The sequence below is a fragment of the Rhincodon typus genome, chromosome 18 (genome assembly GCF_021869965.1).
Source record: "Rhincodon typus isolate 14 chromosome 18, sRhiTyp1.1, whole genome shotgun sequence".
Classification (NCBI taxonomy): Eukaryota; Metazoa; Chordata; class Chondrichthyes; order Orectolobiformes; family Rhincodontidae; genus Rhincodon; species Rhincodon typus.
Window position 1 is genome coordinate 28782100 of NC_063349.1, and position 17995 is coordinate 28800094.

General features: G+C 37.1%; 1 protein-coding gene across 5 annotated transcripts in view; it reads right to left on the reverse strand.

The window, feature by feature from the left end:
* Positions 1–2419: 2419 nt before the first annotated feature.
* The window catches only part of LOC109917580 (dedicator of cytokinesis protein 4), a 410977-nt gene continuing 395401 nt past the window's right edge, over positions 2420–17995 (reverse strand). For 4 of the 5 annotated variants that reach the window (XM_048607674.1, XM_048607672.1, XM_048607670.1 and 1 more), the window contains 3 exons: positions 13676–13792; positions 10883–10962; positions 2420–6725 (listed from right to left, as the gene is read on the reverse strand). In XM_048607674.1, coding sequence (XP_048463631.1) covers positions 6297–6725; positions 10883–10962; positions 13676–13792 — 626 coding nt within the window. In that variant the 3' untranslated portion in view covers positions 2420–6296. The remainder of the gene's footprint in view (positions 6726–10882; positions 10963–13675; positions 13793–17995) is intronic. The other variant, XM_048607673.1, reaches the window with a different exon arrangement.

Below are 17995 nucleotides of genomic sequence, written 5' to 3' on the forward strand. Positions count from 1 at the left end.
AAGGTCAATTTAAATGTGAAAACATCTACAGAAATTTTAATTATCATAAAAACTGATTCACTAATCTTACTTTCTTCAATTCACCCAAGTCCTTTATGTTTTAAAAAAAATCATCTATTTATTTTGCTTTCTTGTAGTACAAAGTCATTACACTGAAACTTGGCATAGAAGTAAAGATGTCCTGTATTTGCATTTATATTATAGATTAGAGATATTTTTAACTGATAATTAGGACAGACCAATGTTTTAATTAGTAGTTGGGTAGAGCATGCACAAAGGCAACCTACAGCAACCGGAATTTCCCAAAACAATGTGTTCAGGGGTTTGATTTTATTAAATGCACTAACTTCTCAGGCCAATTATTGTGAAAACTGGTATGATTTTAACACATGATAAAAAATGAAAATGCATGCTTTTAATCAAAAGTAACAACTAACTTAGTACCTGCATTTGGCCGCAAAGATAATTGGCATATTGAACTGTGTCTGAACAGCAGAGTAAACAGATGTTAAAATATTCTAAGCCTCTGAAGTCGAGTGCATTTGTTTTAATTTCCTCCAAGGAAACTTTTCTAACATCGCGGTAGTTTTTACTTACTACTGATCATTTATTGACTTCTTTGACTTTTCCATGAATTATTTTTAACCAGTGCTACCAGACAAAATTGCACTGAACATCTACATACTAAAGCTTGTATCCATAATGCTTTTTTAAAAAAAAAAGCAGCCATAAAAATGGTAATTAATAGAACAGTAACATTAGTTGTTGTATTTTACATTTACAAAAAACAGATGTAGTTCATCTTTATCAATACCATAGAAATCCTGATTTTTAATACAATTGCAACATTGCTTTCCTTTTAACTGATGTTGCTCTTATGTTATTGGCATTATTAGCTCCTTCAGAAAGTGAGATCACAAAATTAGTTATGTTAAGTAATAAATTCAGCAGCAGAACAATCCTGTGATTTAATCTGACCTTTTTTAACATGCTCTCTGTGACCATTATGTAAAGATTTTTTCTGGTGCCTAGGTATTAGTTTGAAACAGCAAATATTCTACATGAATATTTCCTCGAGACATTAATAATATGCCCTTCCCAAATAGATATTCTATTTAAAATCAACAGGAGTAAAATTCATCATGGGTATGGTACACAGCAAGGGATAGCGAGTCAACTAACATTTTATATTTGCCTGACGTTGCATTTTGTCAAAAAGAAATTTTGGCGGGCATGCTGATATGTTATCACCCGTTTTTTGCTACCATCCAAGATGAATTTCACTTCCAATGTGTTCAATGTGAATAAGACGGTATTTAGATTGTCTATAAAGGTTCAATGCAAATAGAGCTGCAGGGATAGATAGGTACCCAATTTGAGGCTGCAAAATTTATGAGGTTTTGAAAATCATTGTAAGGAGGCTAATGTATTCTCTGTGAAAATGGGCTATTGTAATATTTGATATCAAAAAGTGAGGTAAAACTAACATACAAAACCGCAGGCTCGTTTGCCTTTTCACGTAAGACAAAATTGGAACAATCATCAATTGTAAATCTGAGGATAATCTGCACAATAGTGGTAAATATCTGTAAATAGAGAATCTAACAAACCTCAATTCCTGTGGACATAATTGGACTTCCAGAAGATTTTGCAAGGAAAGGTCCATATGAAAGGCTATTAGTTGCATTCAAAACTGTGGTTTGGGAATGGATGAGGATTAATTGACAAATAGTAAACAGTGAGTAGTTATCAGTAGATTGGCAGAGGACAGGTGTGAAGAGTTTACATGGGATACTGAAGGACTAGTGTTGTGATCACTATTTCTTATTTACAGAATGACACAGAACAATGGGGATAGATTAGAAGGACTAGTTAAAAACATTTAGTGGGTACAACAAAAATATGGGGAATAAATACATTTAACTAAACATTGCACATTAAAAGGAAAAACAAAGCACATATGCTATGGATGGTGACAAAATAGGTACAGATGAAGCCACAAGAGACTACTGAATTTAGTGGATTCAACTCACACGTATGACCAATACAAAGCAGCAGTCCAAACAAACAACAGAATGTTGAGCGAGGCAAAACAGCAGATTATAAATCTGAGGAAAATGTGTTTGAGATGTACACTGCAGTAGTCAGACTGCATCCATTCTAGTTTTGGCAAGAAACAAGAGGTAAGATTCTAACAGTTTCAGAATGACCCATTTGTACAGAAATAAACAAAAACAGAAGCTGCTGGAAAAGCTCAGCAGGTCTGGCAGCATCTGTGAAGAAAACATTAACATCAGAGTTAACATTTCCGGTCTGGTGACCTTTCCTCAGAAGTTCAGAGGAAGGGTCACCGGACCCAAAACGTTAACTTTGATTTTTTTCTTTACTGATGCTGCCAGACCTGCTGAGCTTTTCCAGCAACTTCTGTTTTTGTTCCTGATTTACAGCATCTGCAGTTCTTTCGGTTTTTATTTTGTACAGAAGTAAAATTGAGCGCAATGGTTAAGCATTAGTCAATGGCAGTAGCCTCTCCTGTAAATCAAATCATTATGGTTCAAGACCCACTCCAAGACTTGAAGACACAATTGAATCTAACTAAGGAAAGTGCTGGGTTTTGAATGAGACATTAAATCCAGGTTCTGCCTCTTTTCTCAGGTGGTCATTAAAGGTGGGATGACACTTATTTGAAAGTAAGCAGGGGACTCCTGAAAATTTGTTGCTCAACATGAGTAAAACACTTTTACTTTGTAATTTGTTGCCTTGTTGTTTGTGTGATCCTGCTCTGTGCAAACTGGCTGCAGAATTTCCCAATACTTTATTTCATGGCGAGAAGTGTAATACTTTCCTTTCAAGCACTAGAGACAGTTCCAAGTAGAACCACAAAGTTTATGTTCAGTGTCAAAGTTTTGTGATACAGTGAAAGGCCAAAGAACCGCTGTGATTTCAGTCGGTCAAGAAATTATATTAGCAGTGAACAAGCTAGTTATGGGAATGGACAAGGTAAATCTAGAACATAAATTAAGTTGTGACAGTAGGATAGGGTAAACACACGTCCAAAGTAGTTAAAGGTACGTCCATGATGGATTTCACACAATATTCCATTAAAAAAGGTGATCAGTGCACAGAATTGATGCTCAGATGGAACAGTGGAGGTGAACACCCAGGAGTAATGAAAATAAATTTGATGCTGAAATACGGAGAGCTTTCTAAATGGATGAAGTAAGATGTGGGGATCATTGTCAATGGAAACATTTTTATTGGCTCTCCCTGGTTGTGCTGAAATAGTGACGGTGGGTTTTCTGAAACCAATAGTGGTATAATACAAGTTAGGACAACCAAGGATCAACTATATTGGTAATGGAATGGGGTAACACATAGGTTAAACTAGGTATGCATGTCTGATTTCCTTCCCTTGAAGACACTACTGGACTTGAGGGTTTTTATGACAATCAAGGTCAAAATACAAAGCCATTTGTAACCACCAGTGACAAATTTAAATTTGGCTACTTTAACCAAGCTGTTGTGATTTGCGACATGACCTACATATTTTTGAGTAAAGAAAACAGCAATAAAGGCATAATTTTGATGATTCAAAACAGAGAACATGCTCACAAAATTTCTCAATTTACTTTCCACCTGCTGCATCTCAAGCAAGTCTATCTTTATATCAACATGAAAAAGGAATTGAATTGGTTGTTGCATTTGACTTGACTAATGATATAAAGCCATAGCACAGGTCATTTTACAGGTGCCAATTGAACAAAAGTCATATTGGCTTGACTGTATCGTTCTGTGATGTTACTTAAATAGGTTATTTGCAAATTTTTTCAGCCGGACCATTGAGCAAACTGCCACAGAATATATAAATATACAATTTAGAATGGATTATATAGAAGCATGCAGAGAATGATTTAGTAATGCTCTGAAAAATAAACTGCAATTATTTATGAATCTCAGTCTCTGAAGATTGCTTTGAATATCTGATCAGGAAAAACATACATTCCTTTCTAAAGCAGAAAAAGTAGCCATATTATAGAACATTTCAGCTGAAAGTCTTTGAAATTTCACAAGTAGCCATTATTCTGAAGTTCTTATTTATAAACAGGTAGATTTGTATGGTCCACCAGCTCATTCATATAACATTTTTTGATATAACTGTTTAAAGTTTTTTTTTTCATTTTTAATGTATATTGAAAATATCTTCCTCTTGCCCCAACTTTGCTATTGACACTGTTCAAATCCAAAAGGATGTTAAAACTGTACTTTCAGTTTATTCTATTATAATACATTGCTTCAAACATTCAATTTGTAATTCTTCCAAGAAATATACCTTAAGAGCATAAACATTCACTTCCCTTTTAAATATAACTACGCTTCGAGTACTCTTGCTCATAGATACCGTTTGTGCTTTTCAAAGATTGTTCAAATTAGCCCTTTTATCACTTTTACAATCATTGTTAATATGTAATGCAATTGTTAAAATATTTGTCCTCTCCATTAATAATAACATTTTGAAAACTGAAGAAAAATTCCAGGAACTCATTTTAGCAACTCCTCTCCAAATTTTGCTTCATGGATAATATTTACTGTATGTATCTGAACAATTAGATAGGTAATAGTATGGGCTGATAAAGGCTTCTGGCATCAGAATAAGTAGTCCCTCTGTAACTGTAGCCAAATGCCAGACGAGAAATTTGATACACTCTGTTCAACCTAAAAGTATTCAGGCAGGCACTTGACTAACAAAGGAAATTAGAATTATTTAATTAAGGGTGATAGGTTCTTGTTTTAATTACAATGTCATAAACAGTTTGTGACTTTTTGTATTCAGGGGAAAAGTTGACATGATATTTAATATACTTCAACAATTTCATAAATAAGCCAGTCTGCAGAGTTAGATGATGACATTTCAGGCATCTCCTTTAGGCTATGAAATAGCTGATTGCCACAAAGATCACTGTCCCACAAACATGACCTTCCCAAAGTCAATCCCAGTCTGTAAAATTCAGAATTAAAAATGTAACGTACTTTTACACTATTAACCTTGTAAAAACTTGTGTAAAGTTACAACTTAACAAATTCTTCAGTACATGTGAACTGCTGAAACATGATTACCTATCCCAACTTGTAACTTAATTAAGGCAGCTATATTTACTTATGTGCAACAATATGGACACTGTTCACATCAATTCTTACAGGAATACAAGGGAAAAAGAAATAAAAGGATTTGTTGATAGGGTAATATGAGGCAATGGGAGGAAGGTTATGTGAAACAATCACCACCTGTTGGACGAATGGCCAATTCGCTGTTAATCCTATGTAAAGGATTTGGGGCCAATTGACAAACTAGAGAGTTTTTCTAACGAGACAGTTTTCCTGCTTTCCTGCAATACTGGGCAATTATCAAAAGCTCTGTTTTTTTAAGGCTGTTGGAACATGACAGATTTGTACTCTTTGGGAAAACTACTAGTTTAAAACGCTTATTGTTTCTTTGCCTTTTTTCAACTTGTGTGAACAAATGTAGCTTTAAATACAATCTTTAAACATAAATTCTTTACAAACCCCCAACTCATTTTGCTGGAAAAATGGTCAAAAGATTTTCCAAATGTTATACTTTTTTTTCACTTCTATGCTAATACTTGAGTAATTTGGTGAAAAATATGCATATTAAAAATGCAAACATAGAGTGTATGGTGCACAAAAATGAAATGAGATGGAGATAAAGATAGAGAAACAGAAAGAGGACAAAGGAAAGAAATAAATAAGAAGAAATATTTCCTTCCAAATTAGTTTCAGAAGGCGAGCTACCTCTCATTCAAAAACCAACATAATAAAACGATGAACTATATGTGTCCAATCCTATATGTGCAAATATCAAAATGGTAAACAAAGTGGAATAGAGGCTCTATTTTTATACTAAGAATGTAGAACATAGAACAGTACAGGCCTTCGGCCCACGATGTTTTGCCCACCTATTATCCTAACTAATGTGCTTTCTCATAGATCCCTGGCTAACAGACATTAGCCATAGTAAAGCATTTGTGTCAATAGCGCAAATACAAACTGGGGAAAATTTTACTCCATTGCAACTGGAATACCATTCTGGTCACGTGCTAGTTACTTCTATTTCTCCATCCTGACCTATTGCATAACAGTGTTCCATTACATATCAGCAGATTCACTGATCAATGGGTACATACATGCGGTCAAAACAGTTTAAGTTTAAGGTGCCCACCTGGATTCTTTTGGCCAAATTAGCATTTAGGTTGAACAAAATCTTTGCACGTTCAGATTTTCTATAGTTGAGACACTTTTCGAGGCTGAGATCTGGGTCTGACAAGAATTTCATCCATTCTGTTTTCACCTTCTGACCTATGTACACGCAGTACATGGGGTTTAGGAGGGAGAGCTGGTGGCTCAGCACTGGGAGGAACAGACAGGCTATGAGGTAGAGGAGCTCGACGTCTTGACGTTCCAGTGCCATGTTCAGATAAGTTGTAGCGTGGTGGCATACAAGCAAAGGTTCCATTCTCCCTTTTAATTAATTCCTCAGAGCCAATTAAGGTGCATGTAATTGTTCCATCAGTCAAGGTGGTCTCGGTCACACTTCCCCTGCTCAGGGAGGAGATACCACTACTACTGCTTCCAGACAGTACAGGTGAGTTGTAAACTGGCCCCAAGGATTGATAATCAGTGGGAGAAGGTGTCAATGATTGAACAGAACTCTGTTGGAAAAGACGAGAGAAATACAGTTATAGGTTTCAATATCATAAAGGCAAATTCGTCTAACAGATTATGTCCTATTATCTTTGATAAAATGTATAGAACCTCAGAATCCTAAAAATGTAGAAACTACTCAAAATATGGAAGGTTCTACGATATTCCTCAAACAACCATTTAATTTTTTTGGTGATTAAGCCTTTTTGAGACAATTCAAACATGTTAGCAGATATTAATTAACAGATACTAATGTACCTGTTCTGAATTTCCAAGAGTTTCCTTCTTATAATTATGTTGTATTTGCTTTTGTTGATATTGATTTTGTATTAGTTTTGAGCTTAAACAAATGTGCTAGAAATATGTGAACAATCTCAGCCTGATACATCTCATTAACACATTTTCCACTGTGCTAGATGTAGATCGTGAGTTGAGAGTGGTGATTACACACTACTTGCCTCAATGGGGAATATATGGCACCTCAGTTACTGTGATACACATCTTTGAACAAAAATAGAAGCAATGAACAGCTGACATTACAAGCATCAGATCCCTAAAACACTATGGCCTCAATTTTCATACACACTAGTGTAAGCATAATTACAGCTGTTTTGGCATCCAAGCTGTGAATTCATTTCCTGAAATATACATTACCTAAAATAAATTTCTATCTAAAATAAATGAATAAATCCAGGAGTTTAACTCCCGTCCTGAAAAGCCTTTCGTCTATTTTTAAAACATAATGAATACACTGGCTCTGTCAACTCTGGCAATGGAAACACCCGCATATGCATAAGCATTGAACTACTAACTAAACACGTTTCATTTGTTATGATCCCTGTAGAAACTTAAAATACAACCTTTAAATATAATTTCTTTGCCCCCAGCTCATTTTGGTGGAAAAATCGTTAGAAGGATTTCAAAATCTGATACTTTTTTTTAACTTCTATGTTGATAACATGGTTAACAGATGGATAGAATGATAAGATATTACCTATTAAAACTTGTACTGTAACAAATGGCCAAACATCATTTTCATAAGCAACGTACATTTTAAACGACATAATGGAATATCTCTTATTCTCAGCCCAACAGGAAAAAAAAACATATCACTGGCATACTTTACATTGTTGTTTACATGAACATTCAGTGCTCCCAAAATCAATCCAAAGTGATTCTTAGCTCCTGAGGACTTATTTCTATTTGTATATTAGTAACATGCCATCTTAGATCTGTTTTTCACAGAGTTCTTTTTTTTTCTGGAGATTTTTCCTCTTGCCCAAGATAGAAGAATGCAGCATGCTTGTTTTAATTTCCCAAGAATTTGGTCTTTTCAATCAGAACATGAACTTCCAGCCACATTCCTGATTGATAAATCTTCGTGGCTTTTTTTTTTTCACATCCAACTACTCCCTCGCCCCTGGATCCAGGCAGATGCCAAACACATTTTTTGATATTCAGCAATATTCCAAGGAAGACTGTAACTCGATGTTCACAAGAGCTTCCTCTGCATTCTTCCTCCAGCAACATGAATCACATGGGCCTTCTATCTAGGTAGAAATGCTAATTAGCAATACTCAAGAGACAAACTCTTTTGTCTTGGAACTACATGGAGCATTTAAAGCAAAACTGCTGTGAACAGTGTGCTCTGTTGATAGAAAGGCTGCTGCCTACAAAGAAAAAAGACCATTTGTACCACCTCCGTAAAACAATCAAACCTTCCTTTGACAATTAACATTTAAATCATGCCAGTTTACTGTCAGACAGATTTCAGAACAGGTCACACATGACCTCTTTCATTTTACCTTAAATTGAAGGCAGAGTTCCAACCATAACTACCTTATTAAGCTCATAATTTTAATAGCTTCCACCCCAAACCAAAATAGTATGACTATTATATGATACAATAGTTAGAAAATTATAATACAGTACTGTGACAATTAGCTACACTGCACCACACAATTATGTAGAATAGAAAGCCAGTGACACTAATTCACAATTTCACCGTGAAAATAATATAAATACAATTAGAAAAATGTTTGGGAAACATGCAAATTCAAATTTGAGTGAAATTAACCTTAAGCTACATTCTCAGTTCAGCCTGTTCTTATGTCACATCTTGCCCCCAGGGTTTCCATCTCTCCCAGTTTATTGTATGGACTAATGTTTTTTAAAAGATATTTACATCATGATTGTCTCTTTATTGTCTTAATGCTTCTATTATTTAACTGAAATGATCAGTTCTATCATTCAATATTTCCTCTTCTTTGATTTTCTTTCTGCTTTTTATTTGCCTCTTGTATATAACATCCCCACTCTGTCATTGTATTAGTAAGTCTTTCTGTCCCCTTATTTTACTGCCTTGAAGCAAACAAAGTATTAATAGCTTTTCCATATATTAATTGAATTGGTATTTGAATTTGCTGGAAACATGGAGGAAAACCCAACAGTTAAAATTACAGTATCAACAAAGGGTCTGCACCCTAAATGTTAATTCCTTTGGTCTGTCCAAAGATGTTAGCTGACCTGTTGAGTTTTTGTTTTTATTTTAAATGGATTTCAAATGTTGATAACTTTTTGTTTTTAATGGTATGCAAAATAATTTCACAAAGTATGTCTTAATATCTCAGAAATAAGTGAAGAAGAATACCATAGATTATGCAAAGACAAGCTAACAGACACGAAAACTGCAATACTTCTGGAAAGATGAAATGTTTTAATGCCTCAAAATGCATTCTCACAGTACCAGTTACAAATCAATAGCTGTCTTAACTGGAAGAGCTATCTTTATGGTGTAGCACCTGCCCTCTATCATCTTGTTTTACTGTTACATGTCAAACAGCTACATATTTCAAAAATGATTTGAAACTAAAGCCTACACTGAAGGGCGAGATAAGACAGATGTTGTTAGGTATTTCATATAAAATAGTGCCAATGAATTCATTTGGTATTTTGGATAGACGGTAAATCAGACAAGCGGAAATAGACAGATTCTGGAAGAAGTTTTAGACAACACTTTGAGATCATGGAACTCTCATTCCTACAGTCGTATGCTGTTTCTATACACTAATTTTGGTTGTCTGTCATTTCCTTGGTAACAGGCTGCCGCACACCCAAATTCCATGAATTCTCATCAGGCTTGTAGTGAAATATTTAATGCTTCATTTTGAAATCGTTTCAACATGCTCTTGGTACTCACTGTGCACTGAGAGGCAGTTTTAAATGGTCAAGTACACGGTCTTTGCATTAAACAAAGCAGATAGTGTCTGCCAGAAAGGTCAAATAATATGTTTGAGACAATTTATCCAGTGAACAATGCCTGTGACTTCAATACAGCACATATGCATAAAGTTCAACTATTACCAATGTTACAGTAATATGGAGGAATATGCAAATGTGATTATTCAAAGATACTGATAATAAAATTGCTTCAGTTCTGCAGACCTCAATGCAGTATGAAAGGAATAGGACCTTCAATTACATACATTAAATGATATGAATACCCAGTTGCATATATAAGCTATCTATATTCATATGCAGAAACAGAAATTCTTCCTTGCATTGAACACTTGAAAAATTGACATGATGTGCACGTGTGTATACATTATATTTATATTTGTTTAAACTTCATTTATCATTAATTTATACATCAGATATTTGATTAAGGGTCTCCAATCTTCCACAGCCCAGATACACTCACTGCACCATGATAATTCAGCTCAAAAAGCCCAGGTGAAAAAAGATTCTACTTATGTCTGTATTTGTTAGTTATTGTTCTGTCCTGTTTGAAGGCTCTTGTGGTACAGTGGTAGTGTCCCTAGCCTGAACCAAAAGTCCAACGTTCAAGTCCCATCTGTTCCAGGTGTATGTCATAACATTTCTGAACAGGTTTGTTTAAAAAAAACCCTACCATATTTGAAATGACAAAGTATGAAATGGCATAAAAATTGTTCTTAGTATCATTGCCTTATTGGTGAATAAATCTGATACCGAAACAATAAGATCCATTTTATACCTATATCCTGCGATATTCTGAAAACTGTTGGGAACATAGATAAGCTTTATATATACAAGATTTCATGTTACAAACTTATGCAGCCTGAGAGTTAAGCTACTTAGACAAAGCTGTATTGGATCATATTTCTTTTGCAATTAAAAAGCGTACCTTATGAGGAGATCTGGGATTGGCAGGAGGTGTTTCAAAAGCCTGTGGAGAAAAGGACCTGTATGTCTTTGCAGGTGAACCTGTAGCATCAGATAAAAAAAAAAACATGCTGATAGTTCACAGAGGTGAAATGATTTTTATTGAGGACTATTTATTATAACAAAATTGAATTTGAGAACTTCACAGTTCAACATAAAACCAGACCTATTATCAATGACAAATATCACACTGACAGGGAACCTTAAAATATGTGACAACTACAGAAGCATGATTACTCCATGCTTACATACTTGTGGTAGAACGTATCTTCCATTAAAAATCAGCATACTGCTGAGATGATGTAACTGTAGCCAAACCTGCAAATAATTAACTATTCCTGCTGAACAACACTAATCTACACTCTTGCGACAGTCCTACCAAATGATTATGTGTTTCCCAGCCTGAAAAGCCTAAAATATCATTGTCTACATCTTAGTGGTAATCGATTGTCCAGAATGTAATATCCAATAGGGATTCAAATTATTGTCTGAAACAGTTTGGGCTTTTACTTTGAGCATTACAAATATTAATCTCAAAGACATTGATGTTATGAGTTAATTTTTTAAGCCCCATCTCAAACTAGTGCATTTAAATCTTGTGTATGCATGACTCCTGGAATACCAAGGCAGTACTTGCTGGGTAATGGAAAACATTTTAATTCCTCTCAGGAAGGAGTAGGATCGCCCAAAAAAACCACTGAGAATAAAATAGCAAATGTGATATAATTTATTCTTGCTATACTGTTGCCATTGAAGTTCAGAGATGCTGCTGAGTATCAACAAAGATGTTTGTATTTATTTTTAAGTTGTGCCTTTAGCATAGTAAAACAGTCCTAAGTGCTTCACAGAGGAATGAAAGAAAAATAGATGCTCAGAGAAAGAGTGTTAACAGGATGACCAAAGATTTCATCAAAGGAGCACCTTTCTGATGGCACGCCCATCAATGATGGGATCGGAGGGTGGAAGGTTGGGAGTTACACAGGACGTCAGACTCAGAGGAATGAAATGTTTCTAAGAGTGGGGTCATGGTGGGATTTTAGGACGAGGATAAGAATTCCAAATTATTTGAAGTGTTGAGAGTTAGGGGGAGGAAGGGGGAAGAGGTAGAAAGCATGATAGACAAGTGTAATTGGTGCAAGAAATTTAATGTAGGTTGCAGAGTTCTGACGAAACTGAACTTTCTTCAGGAGGTGGCAAATTGATCATGGAAAGTTTGGAAGACAGAGGAAATGTGTGGCAGACAAAGTCAGTACCAAATAAGCTGATGTAGGTATGAAGGTGGATGACATTATGGAAGTGTAATCAGGCAGCTTTTTGATAGAGCTTATGGAGTTGGTAACCATTTTGGGTTGAACAGACGGTGAAGTTTCAGATACTCTGATTTATTGTGTATGTACAAAATAACAAAATTGGTTTAAAATACGTAAATTAAGTCTGACACACTATGTTTTAAATCACTGTTAATTACATATTGATGATGATATTACTCCCACCATTCCCCACTCCATTGTCATTTGAAGCCACATCACAAATACACCAAAAAAACTTGAAATCTTATCAAATATAAATATAACTTAATATAAATAAGACAAAAAGATGCTTTTGTTAAGTTACTAAAAAGAACAACCAAAATAAAAGTACTGCAGATGAAACACAAAAAAGGAATGCCAGAAAAACAGTCTCCATAACACAATGCTCCAAGCCTTCTTCACCCTCAACACTTCTTTCTCACCACCGCCATCTTCTGCCCACCCCCACTGTGGGACCTTCCTATACACTTGCTCTTTTATGTACTCTGTGCTTAACTATCCAAAGCTCCAAACATACTTCCAGGTGAAACAGCAATTTACTTGTATATCTTTCAATCTAATCTAGATATTTTTCTAATTAACACATTCAGAGACGTTATTACATACCTCTGGAGCAGGTGGGACTTAAACCCAGGCCTCCTTGAAAAGAGGTCTGGACACTAATATGGCACCACAAGAGCCCGCAATTGTGTTTGCTGCTCACAATACATTGCTGAAATCAGAAGTATTCAGAACACCTCCTGCACATTTTCAAGAATGCCCATGATCATCCCATTAGCCTCTTGCTGTTTCACCATGTTATTTTCATTTGAAGATTTCCAGGCCTAGGCCTGTTGCAGTGTTCCAGCAAAGCCTGGGGCAAGCTAAATGACAAGAACCTCATTTTCTGAATTGGGACTTGACAGCCTTCGGGTCTCAACTTTGAATGTGATGACCTTTAGACCCTGAACTCTTTCCTCAATATTGATCATACCTTCAACACCTTTCTTCCCCTTTATCTGCCAAAGGACCTTGTTTATATGGTATTGCTCCCACCAGAACTGACCTACTTTCGGTCATGAACACCTACCACTAACACCTACTCTCATCTATATCACTTCTCTATTGCCATTCGCGTTCCCTTTGCCTTTGTTTTGTGCCATACTATTTGTTTCACTTGCTCCTTCTTTCCTGTTTTTTTAACACCATAAAACCCATCATCTTTCCAGCTCCCTTCAGTTCTGAAATAGTGTCATATTGAACTCAAAACATTAATTCTGATTCTTCCTCCACAAATGTTGGCAGAGCAGCTCTGTTTCCGCACCATTTTCTGTTTGTATTATAGAAGAACAGCCACTTTGATTAGCTTTGTCAGTGGCCTTGGTGTGAATTTCTTTAAGTGGTTTTGTCAAAATGCCAAGGTCTGGCCATTATCTAATTTGGAGACAGACTACATGTTATTTTACCTGTATGTGGTGGCCTGGGTGGGACAGGAGGTGACACCAGCTTTGCACTGTCTGGTACACAGTTTCGAGCTTCCTTACCACTGTCTAGACTCCAACTACTAGGAGTTGGGTTCATTACTGTGAAAGAATAATACATGCACTGTTTAGAGTCCTGAAAAGAGTCCCTAATTAATTTATTCCATTCTTCTATGTTTACTGTTACATCTTTCAGTGGATTGGTTTTTATTCACAAACATACATTAGCTCTCAAGTTCCATAATATCTCCAATTTAAAATCTTCATCCTTCTATTCAAATCCCTTTAGGACCTTGCCCCTCCATACCCCTTTATATACTCTCTGCTCACTGTCCAAGGCTCCAAACACACTTCCGAGGTGCAGCTGCAATTTACTTGTCCATCTTTCAATCTAGTCTAGGTATTTTCCTAATCAACCTGTTCAGAGATATTATTACAGACCTCTGGAGCAAGTGGGACATGAACCCAGGCCTCCTTGCTCAGAGCAAAGGGGTACCTTCAGTTCTCCTTCAATGTCCCAATCCTTTAAATTTGACCTGTTATGCATCTTGAATTCCGTTCATTCTAATTTGTTGGCTTTTCCTATAGCTCTCCAGGTCCCAATACCTAGAATGTCTTAGTTCTGTGCCTCTACATCTTCCAAGATCCATCTCTTTGGCTATATTTTTGCGAAAAAGATCTTTGGCTCAGAATTCAATTTTGTCCGATTATGTTTCTGCGAAGTGACTTGGGAATTATTTTCTAGGTTAAAGGCACACTATAAATTGTTGTTGTCAATAAGCATATTTTTCAAAATGCATAAAGCTGATAGCTTGTTTTACACTACCAATCACACCACATTCCTGTATGGTGCATAATAATTTTCTGTGAATATTTATCCGAATGCAGATATAATAAATAGAAATATTGATAAACTGCAGCACTCAAAACGTACTGGTGGGAAAGGTGGGCGGTAAGTGCATTAAACCACTGTTGCCCCAAAACGCCTCAGAACATTCAATCATGACGTGAACAATCAAGGAACTGTCACCAACAACACATATGAGAGACCGGATGTGTGTTGATGGTTCTCTCCCTACCAGTTTGCTGCTGATTTGTTCATAATAAGGATTATGTGACCAAAGATATACAATTTATACATATGCATAGGATTTCAAAATAGTATCATATGGGTGTTGGTAATTTTTGTGAAGAGTTTTTTTTTCTAAAGTCAAGGCCAGAGTGTCATTCTGGAACAGTGACCTATTCGAGTATGTGTCTGAGAGCAGATGACTGCAAACCCCTATGGTATTAATGGAAATCTGAGAAATACAGGTAGAGTCAGCATGCAAGACCGTAAGGTTTCTTTTCTAGTTCAGAAGAATCTTGGACAGCTAAGTTTTTTTTTCTCCCTCAGTTCAGAGGACACTGGCTTTGAGTTTACAAGCAAGTTTAGTTTCTATCCTAGAGAAAGGATTCAGAGCAGGTCAGCCAACAGTTCGCCTCAGCAGAATGGTTAAGATTATGAAACTTCCAAGCCACGATAGTATGGTTAGAAATCTGCAGGTTATTTGAAAATAGAAAATTTAGATTCGCAGATTTGTGAAAAGTCATGTGAGCAGATTTGGTTAGGGTTCATTGAACTGTCCTCACAATCAATGGAAAAGAACCTGGAAGAAGTCATTTAAGTAGAACCTTAAAGAGTTAACAGATTGAAAATGAGTTTTACTGTCTTTTGAAATCATTCTAACTGTCTTTGATATTTGGATAGTTTTTATTTATATTTTTTCTTTTGTGTAATAAACATTGCCTCTGTTGTTAAAGGAAATCTTCAGCCTCATAGGAATAGATCTCAGTGACTAACCAACACAGTAACCAACTAAACAAACAAAAACTAACAAGCCAGATTTCATTCTGAGATCTGACTTAGAACATAGAACATAGAGCAGTACAGCAGAGTACAGGCCCTTCGGTCCACGATGTTGTGCTCACCTATTATCCTACTAAGATCAATCTACCCTGCATACCCTACATTTTACTATCCTTTATGTGCCTGTCCAAGAGTTGCTTAAAAGTCCCTGAAGTATCTGACTCCACTACCACTGCCGGCAGTGCATTCCACATACCCACCACTCTCTGTAAAGAACTTACCTCTGACATCTCCCCTATACCTTCCTCCAATCACCTTAAAATTATGCCCCTCGTAATAGCCATTTCCGCCCTGGGAATAAGTGTCTGACTATCCACTCTATCTATGCCTCTCATCATCTAGTACACCTCTATCAAGTAACCTCTCGTCCTTCTTCGCTGCAATGAAAAAAGCCCTAGCTCCCACAACCTTTCCTCATAAGACCTGCCCTCCAGTCTCGGCAGCATCCTGGTAAATCTCCTCTGCACCCTCTCCAAAGCTTCCACATCTTTCCTATAATGAGGTGACCAGAACTGAACACAATATTCCAAGTGTGGTCTAACCCAAGTTTTATAGAGCTGCAGCATAACCTCACGGCTCTTAAACTCAATTCCCCTGCCAATGAAAGCCAACACACTATATGCCTTCTTTACAACCCTGTCAACTTGGGTAACAACTTTGAGGGATCTATGGACGTGGACCCCAAGATCCCTCTGTTCCTCCCCACTGCCGAGAATCCTGCCATTAACCCTGTATTCTGCATTCAAATTCGACCTTCCAAAACGAATTCACTTCACACTTTTCTGTGTTGAATTCCATCTGCCACTTCTTTCTCCAGCTCTGCATCCTGTCAATGTCCCGTTGCAATCTACAACAGCCCTCCACGCTGTCCACATCTCCACCAACCTTCAGGTCATCGGCAAACTTACTAACCCACCCTTCCACTTCCTCATCCAAGTCATTTATAAAGATCACAAAGAGCAGGGGTCCCAGAACAGATCCCTGCGGAATACCACTGGTCACCGAGCTCCAGGCTGAATACTTTCCATCTACTTCCACCCTCTGTCTTCTATTGGACAGCCAGTTTTGTATCCAGACAGCCAAATTTCCCCGAATCCCATGCCTCCTTACTTTCTGAATGAGCCTACCATGTGGAACTTTATCAAATGCCTTGCCATAATCCATATACACCACATCCACTGCTCTATCTTCATCGATGTGTTTTGTCACATCCTCAAAGAATTCAATAAGGCTTGTGAGGCATGACCTGCCCCTCACAAAGCCATGCTGACTATCTCTAATCAAACTGTGCTTTTCCAAATAATCACAAATACTATCTTTCAGAATCCTCTCCAATAATTTGTCCACCACAGAAGAAAGACTGACTGGTCTGTAATTTCCAGGATTATCCCTATTCCCTTTCTTGAACAAGGGAATGACATTTGCCACCCTCCAATCTTCTGGTACTACTCCAGTGGACAGTGAGGACACAAAGATCATTGCCAAAGGGGCAGCAATCTCTTCCCTCGCTTCCCGTAGTAACCTTGGGTATATCCCATCTGGCCCAGGGGACTTATCTATCCTCATGTTTTTCAAAACTTCTAGCACATCCTCCTTCCTAACATCAACCTGTTCGAGCATATCAGCCGGTTTCATGCTGTCCTCACAAACGTCCAGGTCCCTCTCACTGGTGAATACTGAAGCAAAGTATTCATTAAGGACCTCCCCTACCTCCTCTGACTCTGCGCACAAGTTCCCTCCACTATCCCTGATTGGCCCTACCCTCACTCTGGCCATCCTCTTGTTCCTTACATAAGCATAGAACGCCTTGGGGTTTTCCTTGATCCTACCCGCCAAGGTTTTCTCATACCCTCTTCTAGCTCTCCTAAGTCCATTCTTCAATTCCTTCCTGGCTACCTTGTAGACTTCTACAGCCCTGTCCGATCCTTGCTTCCTCAACCTTAAGTAAGCTTCCTTCATCCAAGTTTCCTTTACCTTACCATCCTTTCCTTGCCTCAGTGGGACAAACCTATCCAGTACTTGTAGCAACTGCTCCCTAAACAACCTCCACATTTCTGTCGTGACCTGTCCTGTAGCTCCATGAAATGGGATCATAAGACTATTGTTAGTAAGCATAGGGGAGAAAAAGCCTCTAAATGATGAAGCAGTGAGCTGTTGGGAAGATAAGTAGTGGTGGTGAACAATTCTCCATGCGTTCATCTGCCTGAGATGTTTACTGGGGTTCAGGGAGATAGTCAGACATTTCTAAATCAGCTAAGGCCTAGGGGAGAAGTTGGCTACAAGGCTGGGGTGGGTTGAGAAGGAGGAAGCTCAAAGGCAGGGAGAGGAAGGTTGCAGGTGGGAAGAGGAAGGTAATAAGGGAGTAAGGAGAGAGAAATTGCAACTGGCAGAAAGAT